The sequence below is a fragment of the Rhinolophus hipposideros genome (genome assembly GCF_964194185.1).
Source record: "Rhinolophus hipposideros genome assembly, chromosome: 1".
In the NCBI taxonomy this organism is placed as follows: Eukaryota; Metazoa; Chordata; class Mammalia; order Chiroptera; family Rhinolophidae; genus Rhinolophus; species Rhinolophus hipposideros.
Window position 1 is genome coordinate 84,756,635 of NC_138047.1, and position 13,649 is coordinate 84,770,283.

At 39.4% G+C, this 13,649-nt stretch overlaps 1 protein-coding gene across 5 annotated transcripts in view; it reads right to left on the reverse strand.

The window, feature by feature from the left end:
* TBC1D1 (TBC1 domain family member 1) overlaps positions 1-13,649 on the reverse strand; it is a 201,610-nt gene that overhangs the window by 80,902 nt on the left and 107,059 nt on the right. For all 5 annotated transcript variants that reach the window (XR_013993874.1, XM_081057659.1, XM_081057658.1 and 2 more), the window contains 4 exons: positions 11,750-11,860; positions 5,189-5,317; positions 3,807-3,893; positions 263-543 (listed from right to left, as the gene is read on the reverse strand). Coding sequence is in view for 4 of the 5 variants with exons in the window: in XM_081057659.1 (XP_080913785.1) it covers positions 263-543; positions 3,807-3,893; positions 5,189-5,317; positions 11,750-11,860 (608 nt within the window). In the remaining variant the exon portion in view is untranslated. The remainder of the gene's footprint in view (positions 1-262; positions 544-3,806; positions 3,894-5,188; positions 5,318-11,749; positions 11,861-13,649) is intronic.

Sequence of the window (13,649 nt, forward strand, 5' to 3'; positions counted from 1 at the left end):
TTTACCTCTTCCTCACAATACTTGTTGTTACAAGTATTGTTGAACAAGGAACGAACATCACTTACATCTCCATGTTTTCCAAGGGGGGTAGGTGGAAAGCACACGTCACTGCTTTAAGTTTTATCTTTTTAAGCCAAGAGTAAAACCCGACTCAGATTTCTCTTTAACCCAATAAACATATATGGGGGGTGCACATACCTGGTTAGTAACAGGTATGCCCCAGCTATTTACATAACAAGTTTGTATTTTAAACAAATCTTACTTTCGTTCGTGAGGCGTCTCTGTGCTCACTGAGTGATACCTCATCAGTTTTCTCTGTGAGACCCCTGGAGATCCCTGAGCAGGTTCCGGAGGTTGCTGGCACTCCACAGGGAAATGACTCAGGGTGTTTGCGCGCCTTCTGAAACCCTGCTGGGGTGAGAGCGGGGCTGGCTCTTCTGCGGAATGGCCCTCCAAGTCACTGGACAGGTCATCTGAGGAGCCGAGGAGCCTGAAGGAGGTCTCCGTGACGGGCAAGGCCTCCTTTTCACACACAGACGGCTCCTAGCGGCAAACGGACAGCAGATCAGACACATCACAGGGAATTGGCGGGGTTTACAAATCTCTAAGCGCAGTGGCAGGAAAGTATTTCAATATGTGAGCACGTCTTCTGATTATAATGCCATCTAGATGCCACCAAAGTATATAAGGAAATAACGGCCCATTAAATACCTGCTTGTCAGATTAAAAAAACGCTAGTTTGCTGGACAAATGGGAAACTGCCCAAATGAAAGCACGAAGAATATAAGCTATAACATATAACTGTTCTAGCAAAACCAAAATAGTTCCCTCTCTCTCGAAAACACAAGTTTTTGTTACTGCTTGTAAGAAGTATTAATATAGTGAGTGTTGGATAACTTGTTTGCACTGTTTAAATAAATCAACTTCTTTCTCTCTGCCAAGTGTGTTCATACATGTTACCCATGTTTTAAGGCTCTCTATAAATGTGACTTACTGTTAAGATTTAACTTGGTAATCTTGAGAGTTAAAAATTACATCCTATATTCTTAGAATATGGAAAATCTCTCTATGGGCACTCATTGCTGTGATTCAGGGCCAATCACTTAACTTCTTTCTGCACCTCAATTTCCTCATCTGTAAGAGGGTACAGTGAAAAATTATCTCACTGGGTTTCAGAATTATGCAAGATAATATCACTGAAAGTACTTTGTTCAGTGTAAAATGTTATACAGCCATAAGTTATTGCTTTGTTAGGTATTCAGTGAACTTACGGAGTGGGTACACAAATATGTTGAGAATCATGACAATATTTTAATAAGATGCATACTTTTTCAAAGGCGTGAACTACTACCACTCATGTAAACTAATGCTTACTTAGCACAGCACACAGGACTTGGTTGGTAGCCAGTATATGTTTCTCAAATTAAAAAATGTAAAACAAGAGGAAGTGTACCAGCTTGTCCCTGCTGAAACTGCTAGAAGGAATAAACAAATCAACATGAAAAGAGTAAAAGGGAATGAATGCATCTAATGGTAGACTGGAGAATCTACACAGCTGAGTGCCTTATAGATGACAGATACTAAGGGTTTTAATTTTAAAAAATTAAATTTTTGTTTATTGAGGGAAGAGGTTATACATGTTTAATTTTGTAGGAATTAAAGGAGAGCTTAATTTTAAGCTTAATTTCCAACATATTATTAAATTACTTTAAACATAACGGAAATTTTTCATTCTTCAGAACTCTACAGTTCCAAAGATTCTTTTAATTTAAGGATTTAAAAATCTGTCTAAGATAACAACTCACAGCAAAACAATCTCCACCACACAAACCTGTTCATCTGAATTCTCATTAACATCCCTCTGAATTATGTGAAAGAGCTAACCTTTAGCTTAGTCTGACACCTGAAAGGGCCACTCGGACATTTAGCTTCTTTGCAATTCCTAGAAGATCAGTTTATTGGAAGAGCTCCAACTGCACAAAATGCGTACCTTTACAACAACCTCTCAACCTCAGGGTGAAAAAAAGATGTGTAAGTGCACACATATAATACACCTAGGTGGCTTCTGAAAAGTTTCTCTTAGAATTACCCTATCAATTCAAACTTATGCCTACGTTTGTGTTTTGAAGAATTTTAAAACAAGCAAAACACTTACTAGAAAAGTCACTTGAGTGACGTGAATTTCTTCACAGTATGTCGTTATGTGCACTGGTCTATCCGAAACGCCTCCTTCCCTGTCCATTTCTACAGGCCCAAGTCCTACCCTTTCTTCAAGATCTAATTCAAAAGCCTCATTGCCCCTCTCCCCACGCTTCCTCTGGTTCCACTGGCCAAAGATAATTCCCTGTCCTCTCGTTCCCGTCACAGCTAAGCTACCACCGTCTCTTATTCGCACTCTCAGGGCTCCAACCATAGAAGTATGGTTGATACTTGATGCTGGTGTCACTTGTGGGCCTGTCATCTCTCTCGTTCCAAACAAGTTCCTAGAGGGCAGGGGCTTTGTCTTACTCATCTGTCACAGCAGGTAAACGACAGTGTTTCCAAACTTGAAACGAATCACAAGGTAGAATCTAAGCAGCAGGTGGAGGGCGGACAGTGCTCTACTCCACAAGATTTTAACTTAGAAAATCGTATTCAGAAGACCAGTGGCTGGGGCCTCGCTCCCCAACGTGGGTCCACAGAGCAGCAGCCTCAGCATGGCCTTGGAGCTTGTCAGAAAGTCAGCGTTTCGGGTCTCCCTCCAGGCCTACGCACCAAAACCTGCCTTTTAACCAGAACGCCATTAAAGAAGCACCTCAAAGAGGCACCTCAGAACCCGAGAAGCATTCATCTGAGGAAGTGTTTCTTGAACTGTACATTGTAACACATTAGTAGGCAGGCGTATCGATTTAGTGGTCTGCCACGGACATTTTAAAAATAAAACAGAATAGAAAATACCAGTATGCATCGCATGCTGTTGACAGTAAGTTGTTTTGTGAAATCTAATTTTAATTTTTCGTGTGTGGATGTGTGTGTGAACCATTTCGCCTCGTTAAATGTGTTTCTTAGTGTTGGTTACAGCCTTTTTAGAAAAGCAAAGGCCACATGTCCAGGAGGGATCTCGGAGTTCCTGTGGTAAGGAGCTGGCCGCCACAAAAATTCCTTCTCTCTCTCATCTGAAGCCCTCTGGTGGAAGAAGGAAAGCTGACCTCCCCAGCACAAAACCTGAAATCCCCACTTTGGCGGCTAAAACGTTAAACTGACCAAGTTTAAACATGCTTAAAAGCACTAAATTAAATCAAGGAGAGAGAGGTTTGTTACCAAAGGGAACCACTGGCTTGCTCCTTATCGCAAAACTGTGCTTGGTGGCAGATGCAAGGGCTGAAGCTTAGCTGTGACGTTTAATCCTGATCGCAGAGCCAGCTGAAGGATAAAGTACGTTTCAGGAACTTAAGTTGCATACATCTCAGAGTTCACTAACTCACTTTAGAGATTTTCCTCATTTCAATTATTTTTAATAATGGAAAGTGTATTTGGGAAAGAAACCCACTAATCTGATGAATTAGATCTCAGTGGTCTAAAATTGTGATGTTTTTTTGTTTGTTTGGTTTGTTTATGGAATGGCCATCTGCTTTGTTATGTACAACTTTTATGTTACAGTGACGCATGACCTCCACCGACCCCATGAAGCCTAGAAGCACCAAACTTTTCATGATTGAAGCGATGAGGCCTCTTTTGAACCTTTGACAGGCCTTGTAGATGGGGGATGAACAAGACCTATTTTTACTCGTTTCTTCAGGGTGTCGTATAAAGAAAAACGCGCTTACTTTGCTGGTGTTACTTAATGTGCTAGACATGGAGCTGTCCAGATCCAAACTGGTGGAGTGTTCCTGCAGGCCTCTGGCTTTATTACCCTACATGAAGAAGAGGCAGTCAAGTTATAATCCTGGAGGTTTCCACAAAGGCATCAGCTAGAAGCTCCTTGTTTCACTCACATGAGCTGAGGAAAAATCCGTCTACTGAGAAATGCTGCTGAGCACACATATATGTATGTACATTAAGACAATCAATGTTCCTTTCACTTTTTTTTTTTTTTTTAGTAACACACTCACCCAAATGCTCCAAAACATCTTGTGGATTAGTCATCTGGCAGTTTTAATGTAGGCGGGAGGAAGAGACAATTCATCCATGAAGAAAAGCAAGTACTAACGTGAACGTACTCAACAACTCCCTCTCAAGTCACAAGTCATCTTAACCTGCCATCTGCATGACACTCACACAATGTCCTCTTATTTGGGAGCTAAGGCAGCCACCCCAAACCTGGGTTTGTAAATGGACTGTTTTTAACTATCTCTAAGGATGCTGCAACACTCTCAGAAACATCTTCAAACAAAATAAAATTTAACTTAAAAATTAACAGCATGTGTTTTAAATCGAGTGTGCTAGGAAAACAAAAAAGAATTATAAGAAGACATTGCAAGCTCTAGAAAGGCATCAAACTTTGATTTCATAAAAGTGCCATCAAAGGTATTCATGCTCATTGGGGGTGGGAGGGTGTAATTTTTTAGAAAACTCCAAGATGGGTGCATATGTATACCTTGCTATTCCTATAGAGCTGCAATCCGCAAACTTTTCTGTAAAGGGCCAGAAAATGAATTTCTTATGCTTTGTGGGCCATATGTTGTCTGTGGCAACTACTCAACTCTACACAAAAGCAGCCCCAGAGAACAGGTGAAGGAATGGATATGACTGTGTTTCAGTAAAACTTTATTTACAAAAACAGGAGGTGGGTGGAATTTGGCCTGTAGCTATACTGCGAGTTCCACACACAAAACGAGAGCAGCTGACAGTATCTAGATTTTAAAGTTGTACCTAGTGACACTAGGGAGAACTGAACCCACACCTGGGTGTATCCAATCTGTGCCCTTTATAGGAACTGGCCAACGAATAATATTCTTTTGGGAGACAACAAAATAAATTCCATGGGGTATAGTACAATACAAAATGAGTAGATATTTTTTTTTAACCCAGGCCAAGTTAAAAACTGAATTCAAAGTGTAGATAACATTGTTCTAAGACTGAGATGACATTAAAAAAAATTTCATCCTTCTATACTTTATAAGTACTGATAAAATAAAAGCAAAGAATTGAGTATTATGCTCTCTCAAAAAGTGATTTAACTTAAATTGGGAGAAATTATGCTACTTACCCGGGACAAAATACTTTCTAAAGACTCTGTTAAAGATCTCTTCGCTTTGTTTTTCAGCATATCTAGCCTAAATCGAGTGGCACTAGATGGTAATTCAGTTCCAATATTCTCTGCTGCAATCTGTGATGTCTAAAAAGTGAAATAAGGAAAAGTTAAGTCACTTAGAATGCCCTTCCTTTCTTCCTTTTTAAAGGAATGAAAAATCCCTAGAATACACCTTTCTGACCCCAGGCTATTATTCTGTATATGACCTCAACTGATCTGCTCCTCAGTGACATGGCTGCAAGTCCAGGAAATAATTTTGCCTCAAAATGTTGCTTTGTCTACTCCAAGTGAAATAAAGCAATGTGCTTGGAAACCAATCAAGTAACAGAGCAGTTTAGAGCTGGGCTCTGCAGTCAGATCAGAGATCTATCATTTACTAACTGACCTTGTGCAAGTTCCTTTCTCTGGGCTGCAATTTCCGCCTCTGTAAACTGAGCCGAACCTCAAGATCTAATCAAAACGCTGTGTTGTGAGATTCAAACAAGTAAAGCCAGTAAAGCACTGAGCACAGCTTCTGGTATAAAGGTAGCTATAATTAGCTTTTCAAAGTAAAATAACAACTTACCTTTTGAGGCATTTCAGAGGGTGAGACAAAATAATCAACTGAAGAATCCATTCTCTCTGCTTATACTAATCCCTTCATTCCCTTCTTGGAGCTTTGTCTTCTCTGCTCTTTCCTCTTTCCCACCTATGGTTTCCATCAGCCCTTTCATTCTCCTCTGCCACCACGCTTCTCTTCCTTAACTGACCATAACAGGAAACTACAACATTAAGGAGTTGTTTGCCAACCACTAAATGAAGTTTAACTCTACTTATTAACAGAGACACTAAAAAAAAAAAAAGGCACTATAAAACACTCTGGATAAATTGCTTCCTACTTCTATGATTTCTTACCTGATTGCTTTGCATAACCCCACCCGCTTTGGTCAAGTTGACATTTTGTGGGTGTTGAGAACAGTGAGGAGCATGGGCTCTGTAGCTCAATGCCCAGGTGAGATGCTTCTTTGCTGCTCCCTGGCTATGTAGCCTGGGGCAGGGTACTACCTGCTGCCCCTCTCAGTTCCTCCACGTGCAGACGTGCAGACGGAGGATACACAATGAACTTTCCTCACAGAGCAATTATGAGATTTAAATGAATTAACATATATTAAAGCACTCAGAACATACCTGACTCTCAATAAACATCAGCTATCATGATTATTGGCCATTCTATTTGCTTTCTACTTTATAGAAAACATTACAGACCTATTTTAAACCTCCTGGAACCACTCTCCTTCCTCCACCTGCAGAAATAACCCCTCTCCTGAATTTGGTGTTTATCATATCAACTCATATTTTGCAATTTTACATATGTATGTATCCATAACACATGTATGTTGGTTTACATGTCGTTAAAATTTTAAATGAATGTATTATCCTGTACACATCCTTCTATAATTAGCTTTTTTCCTTTTTTTAATTAAAGTGTATTGGAGTGACAATTGTTAGTGAAGTTCATAGATTTCAGGTGTACAATTCTGTATTACATCATCTATAAATCCCATTGTGTGTTCACCACCCAGAGGCAGTTCTCCTTCCATCACCATATATTTGATCCCCCTTACCTTCATCTCCCTCCCCCCACCCCCTTACCCTCTGGTAACCACTAAACTATTGCCTGTGTCTATGAGCTCTTGTTTCTCATTTGTTTGTCTTGTTCTTTTGTTGTAATTAGCTTTTTTCTTTCAATGTTGTTTTTGAGATTTATCCATGTTGACCTATGTCCTTTGATTCACTCACTTTAATCCGAGTGTAGTACTTCACTGTTTGATCGTAACACAGCGTATTTATATTCCTGTTGTTAAACACTGATTCCTTTTACAAAGGAGACTGCAGGAACCTCTCTTGTGCACAGCTCCTTACCACAAGTATGAAAGTTTCTGCAAGGTAATTAATTAGGAATGTCCTTGCTGGGTCACTAAGTCTGTGCACCTTCAGCTGTACCAGGTACTGTAAATTACTCTCCATAAATGGTACCGATTCATACTCACAGTATGAGCGTGAGCTCACCTTTACATGGCACTGACGGATTTTTAAAGTGCTGCCAGTCCGATGGGTATAGATGGTCTCTTAATATGTCTTCCCGATTCCTACTGCAATTAAGTGTTTTCTATTTTATGCAGTAATTCACTGGTCAAGACCTTACATCTTCTTTGCAATAATGAAATCCTAATTCGCCAACCAATGTTATACATTTTTCAAGGCATAAAAGAAAAGATTCTGACAAGAGCTACATTCAGTTTTGGCCAGTAATCCAGAGCTTTACTTCTATGAAAATTAGAGCATGCACCACAACAATGACTTAGCGTAGAAATTCCACAAGGAGAACTGTCATTTATCTTTGTTTTTCACAGAGGACACTGAGTATACCGTTCCCCTGAAAATAAGACCTAGCTGGACAATCAGCTCAAATACAGCTTTTGGAGCAAAAATTAATATGACCTGGTATTATTATATTATTATTATTATATTGTATTGTATTATATTGTTATATTATATTATTACAGAAGACCCAGTCTTATGTAAATTTTTGCTCCAAAAGACGCATTACAGCTGATCATCCGGCTAGATCTTATTTTCCAGGAAACATGGTACTCTGGACACTTCATACTCACTTGGTAAGTAAGGAATGAGTGCATCTGCAATGATCACCAGACAGATCCATGGCAAACACATACTGTGTTTCCCCGAAAACAAGACCTAGCCAGACAATCAGCTCTAATGAGTTTTTTGGAGCAAAATTAATATAAGACCCAGTCTTATGTTATATTATGTTAGGTAAGACCCAATCTTATAGTAAAATAAGACCGGATCTTATATTAATTTTTGCTCCAAAAGACACATTAGAGCTGATTGTCCGGCTAGGTCTTATTTTGGGGCAAACATGGTAGTAGATCTTACATAGACACAAGAAACACTGCATTTATGTTTTTCTTTTTTTAGACCAGGCCATAAGTATCTCTGTATGCTTAATTCAATGCTTCCTCTACTCTCCTCTATTATCTAATAAGATTCTTTTTCATGTCTATCATCATAATTCAAATATAATTTGAAAACAATTCACATTTAGAAAATATGGTGTTCCTTGTTTATTTTAAAATAAGCATCTAGAAGCTTCTGCTTGAAGATGATGCTGGTTCCTAGATAAGTTTCTAATATGGGCTCTAGAGTGAATTGTACTGCAGTCATCGTATTGCCCATCCCACAATAGATGGGTGAACTCTAGACATGAAAGTTCGAAGTCAAGTTTTAAACTCTGATGCTACACTGAAGTTTATTTAGTTCAGAACCCACCATCCTATGGTGTCACAGCACATCTACTAGCAGCTTTATTCATAATAATGAGCACCATCAAAAGAAGAATGGAGAAAAACTGTAGTACAGACATAATGGACTAAAAAGGAACAAACTACTGATAGGTGTAACGTGGATGAATATGGAAAACATTATGCTAAGTGAAAAAAAGCCAAAACTGCAAGAGTACATACTGCACGATTCCATTTATGAAAAGTTCTAGAACAAGCAAAACTAATGTATGGTGAAAGAAATCAAAACAGTAGTTGCCTGGTGGGGAGGGTCGTGAGGACTGACTGGAAAAAGGGCTATGGGGGTACCTTCTGGTATGATGGAGGATGCTCTCTATCTTGATAGGGGTTTGGGCTTCCTGAATGTAGGAAGCCTTCAAAGCTCAACAAATGGTAAACCCAAGATTTGTGCAACTTACAGTATGTAAATTTCATCTAAAAAAAGTTGTGAACAAATACTGAATTCTAGTTAATCACATGTACGCTAAAGAGTTTAGGGATAAAGAGCACTGATATCAGAAACTTACTTTGAAAGACATCAAAAATAAGGTGGACTCATAGACGGGCAGATAAATGGAAAAACAAACATAACAAAACGTTAAAAACTATAATCTGGATGGTGGGAACATGAATGCTCACTGTGTGATTCTTTCAACTTTTCTTTATGTTTGGAACTTTTCATAATGAAATGTCAGAAGAAAGAAAAACTTATCTGGAAAATGAACCCAGGCAAGTCAATGAGCGGTTAAATAACACTACACTTTGTTAGTGAAGCTCCTAAAAGGCACGATTAAGATGATGTCCGTGGACCTCAGAGACATCGTCTCCATCACAATCTAGCCAACAGGCGTGACCTGTGCTGACGTGTCCTTGTCTCTCACATCAGTGTGATAACATCCACCTCGAAAAAGTTGTGGTAGAAGCCATGGAGTAATTCATGCAAAGAATTAGAACTGTATCTGGCACAATGGCAAACATTCAATAAGTGGCAGTTGACTTAATATTATTAATTTTTGCACCGGCTCTGTGAATATAAGTAAAAATAATATGACCATTGACTAAAACATGACACCCTCCAGTTTTAGTATAGATCTTTGCCCAAAGTAAATCCTTGTCAGAAAATTCATTTGGCTTGTTTTCTATTTCATGAAAAGGATTTCTCTGGCAGCTATCCAACAGTATCATGTTCTTCTTTGAAAAGCACGTATGGCATCGCCACTAGCTCTGAGAAGCATGGCCCTGGGTCTGTGCTCTTGTTCTCTGTCCACTTGTGAAGGCCGGTGACCACAGAAGTTCACTGTCAAAGCCACAGTTCTTCTACCTCTCTCTAGGTCAAGTCATGACACATTTTCAAAGGCTATCGGAGCTTTTAGGTGCAGTAAGACGGTAATGAAATCCATGTGATTAGATTATTTGCAGCAGAAGATGCGAACAAGATTTTATGGGTGAATCTCAAAGCTTCATCTGATTGATCTATTAAGCGGCTGCTGCTCTGAAAAGCCTGAGAGGATGTCCAGCTTGGGGGACACCCAACCACACCTGGGGATCACAGCAACAGACATGAGTCTCCTGGGTAACAGGATGTTTAAAAACCTTGAGAGAAAGTGCTGCCCAGACACCCATTCCACATGGTGAGATGTGGTTTTTTACATTAAATTCTTTGACGTTTTCATATGGCAAAAAAAAAAAAACCCAAACATTAAATATATTTATCCATTGGATTAATCTATGCCCAAATCAAAAAGACATTACCCTGTTCTATAAAAATAAATTGGCACTTCAGTCAAAACTTTCCATCCACCAAAAATGCTTCATTCTCCTCTAGCAGTTACAAATTATTTCGAAATTATCAATTTCCTGTTGGAACTAGTTAGGGGGAAAAAATCAGAACAGGGAAAAACTATTAGTGCATAAAAGGGGAAAAACAGGAATGAAAATAAGAAAAAAAATAGGTTGAAAAGTGAACTCAAGAATGAACTAAGAAGTTAGACTGGGTGGCCCACCCAAACGGCAGGAGCACTGGGCTCCCACGCCATCGGAAGGGTACAGGCTGGGAAGGGAGGAATGTCAACACACAAAGGCCAAAGGCCAACAACACAGACAGTGTACTGGTATTAGCGTCACTGCTAAGGAACCCTACAGTTGGCCAATAACACTAAAAACGTTATCAGACATTGTTCGTAAGCTCTGAGAGTTTAGGAAAGGCACATGATGGCCAAAGCCAAGTGAAAGGTAGAAATCAAATGGGGAACGCTGCTGTGTGTGTATCCAAGTAAAACTGCCTCATGGTTAACTTATCCGAAAAGCAGAGGCTATGTGTGGGGGAGAGAGCATGGAGGTGCCTTCAGGAGAAGCATTCAGTGAGTATCTGAAAAAAAAGCAGTATATTTTTGGAAAATTAAGGAGTTTTTTGAACATCCTTCACTGATTTTTCTCTACATTTTCTGGACTACAAGTAACTTAAACAAATATAAAATGCATGCTTTGAAGCTTAATGGTTATTATGAATTGATTTACACAGAGTCTAAAAGACACAGGAAAATGGTCCATGGCACTGTGTGTACTGAATGAATCTCAAACTGGAAGCTCTTCAAAGACACAGATCTGCAGGCAGCCCCAGCCTGACACAGCACCTCTCAAAGAGAAACGCTACGCAAAGCTTGTGGACAGTAGAGGGTGGCAGGCAGACTCTGCACCTCCTCCATGAGAAATGGGATTAACACAAGTTCTCTATCTGAACAGCACGTAACCCAGGCTCTGTTGCATCTGATCTGTGCGCAGTGCTAGCCCGTAGCCTTGATATTACAAAGAACTTCTAGGAAACTTCTGTAATTCTGAAGACAGCTATAGAATGCCATTTCCGTTTTACCAGGGAGAAAAGGAGGTGATGGAGGTGACAGAGACTGGCTCCCGGCAGCCAAGTAGCTTTTCATGGAAGTAGCTACTCTTCCACTTCATTCCTGATGTGTAAGACCTTTTGTCAGGGCTTCATTCCCACTACAACGTATAAAGAAACTTTATACCTTCTCCAAGCACATTCCCAAATTTTCCTTATATGTGTAACAAATGAAAATAAAATACGGGGACAAACACTGGTTTCCGAGCTTCATAAAATTCTCAAAACTCTTTTACACAGCGTCCTGATAAAATTATAAGAGAAAAACTGCCATACCTGCTTTATCTCCCCAATATGGAGGTGAACTTTTTGTTTCTCTTCATATAAACATCTCAGGAAAGAAATAATCAATTCATTCTCTCGCTGCTCATTTCTTGGTCTCAATTTCTTAAGAAAAAAAATAATATATTACACTTATTTTTAATTATCAACAAAAGTGCTAAACCACCCCTTAAGTAATGCCTACAGCATCTATTCATGCATTTAACCGGTGCTTTTACCCGATCATCTCACTAGGGGGCACCAACCATCCCAAAAGTGGAGATAACTTTTAAAAAGCAACAAGGAAGCCAACCAACGGGCCAGATTTAGCTTTTGACCTCTGATGCTCTGATACCTAAAATAAATATTTTACATCAGATTGAGGCATAGTCAAAATATTTAATAAATAAGTAGTCTTGAAAACAGAAGAAAAGAACAAAATCTGTGTAAACAACAGAGGTCAAGAGCCATTAATGGCTACGCGTTTATAAACTCTTATGGCTAGGGAAATGGAAAGGAAAATAGCAACTAGACTCAGGGTCAGGGTTTCACATGTCAAATGTGTTCTTCATGAAGCACTTTCTGGAAGCCCCACAAGGCATGTACTTGCACACGAAATTTCATGGTATGGACTCAGGTTTTTTTTTCCTTTCTATTTTAAAAACTCTCTCCACGTCTTTTATTTTTTAACGCAGGGTGATAGCAAAGCAGCACACTGACTAGATAGAAATCGGCACACGTAGATTCTGGCTGCTGCCTGGAAGTGTGACCAAAGGCAAGTCATTTCATCTTAGTTTTCTCATCAGTTCAAATGAAGATTATGCATAAAATAAACTCCAAGTTCTCCTCCAGCTCCCAATGTTAGAAGACCATCTAATTTAATATATTATTTTCTCTGAATATGAAGAAAACAAAACTGAATTACTCTGGAGATACACAAAGTTTCTAGTCTCTCAACTTTGGAAACGTATCTTTTTTTTCTATTGATAATTATCTACTGTCCTGCGCCTGGATCTCTCTCCCTATTCCAAACGTTTAGCCTGCCCTTTAAAACAAAGTTGGGGTATAATAAATGGATCGACTAGACCAGAGTCTGAGTCTCGGTCCACGCCACTTTTGCTCCTTCCCCAGCTAACTAAGAAATAAGGATTTTACCTTTCGTGTCAGAGGCTGTAGCAGCCAAGGCAACACTAACCCAGACAGACCTTCTGACATTCCCTTTCTTACAGAAAAAGATCATTTTAGAAGATAATTTGTTCCTATTACTCAAGGAAAAGATAGTACGTGATTAGACGGGGTTCTTTTCATTGAGGACTCCCTGTTCTTTCAAATTGCAGATTTAGGGATTAAATATTTTACAGGCTAGAACAGATGATCTCAATCTGCATTCCAAGCCATGAACTTTTTTTACATTATAAAAATTTTACATGTTTTATGCAACAAGTGGATTTCCCAGAGAAAGTTAATTAGATCTGCAAAATCAGAAAGTGGTGGTCACTACCACAACCCCAGCTTAACCCTGCTGACCCCAAGAAGGTTATGGATATCTATGTGTTCAAAAGCCCACAAAGCAATAGGAACTCTCATTCAGTGCTGGTGGGAAGGGAAATTGTACAGTCCCTGTGGAGACAGTCGGAGGTGTTTTACAAAACTAAACATACTCTGACCGTAAGATCCAGCAATAGCTCTACAACAACTGCTTAGTATTTATCCAAATGAACTGAAAGTTTATATTCACACAAACGCTGCACACAAATGTTTACATAACATTTACGTAACAGCCAAAATTGAGAAGCAGCCAGACATCTTTCAGTAGGTGAATGGATAAACTGTGGTACAGCCAAACAACGGACTATTACTCAGCACTAAAAAGAGTTATCAAGCCATGAAAAGACCTGGAGGGACCTTAAATGCA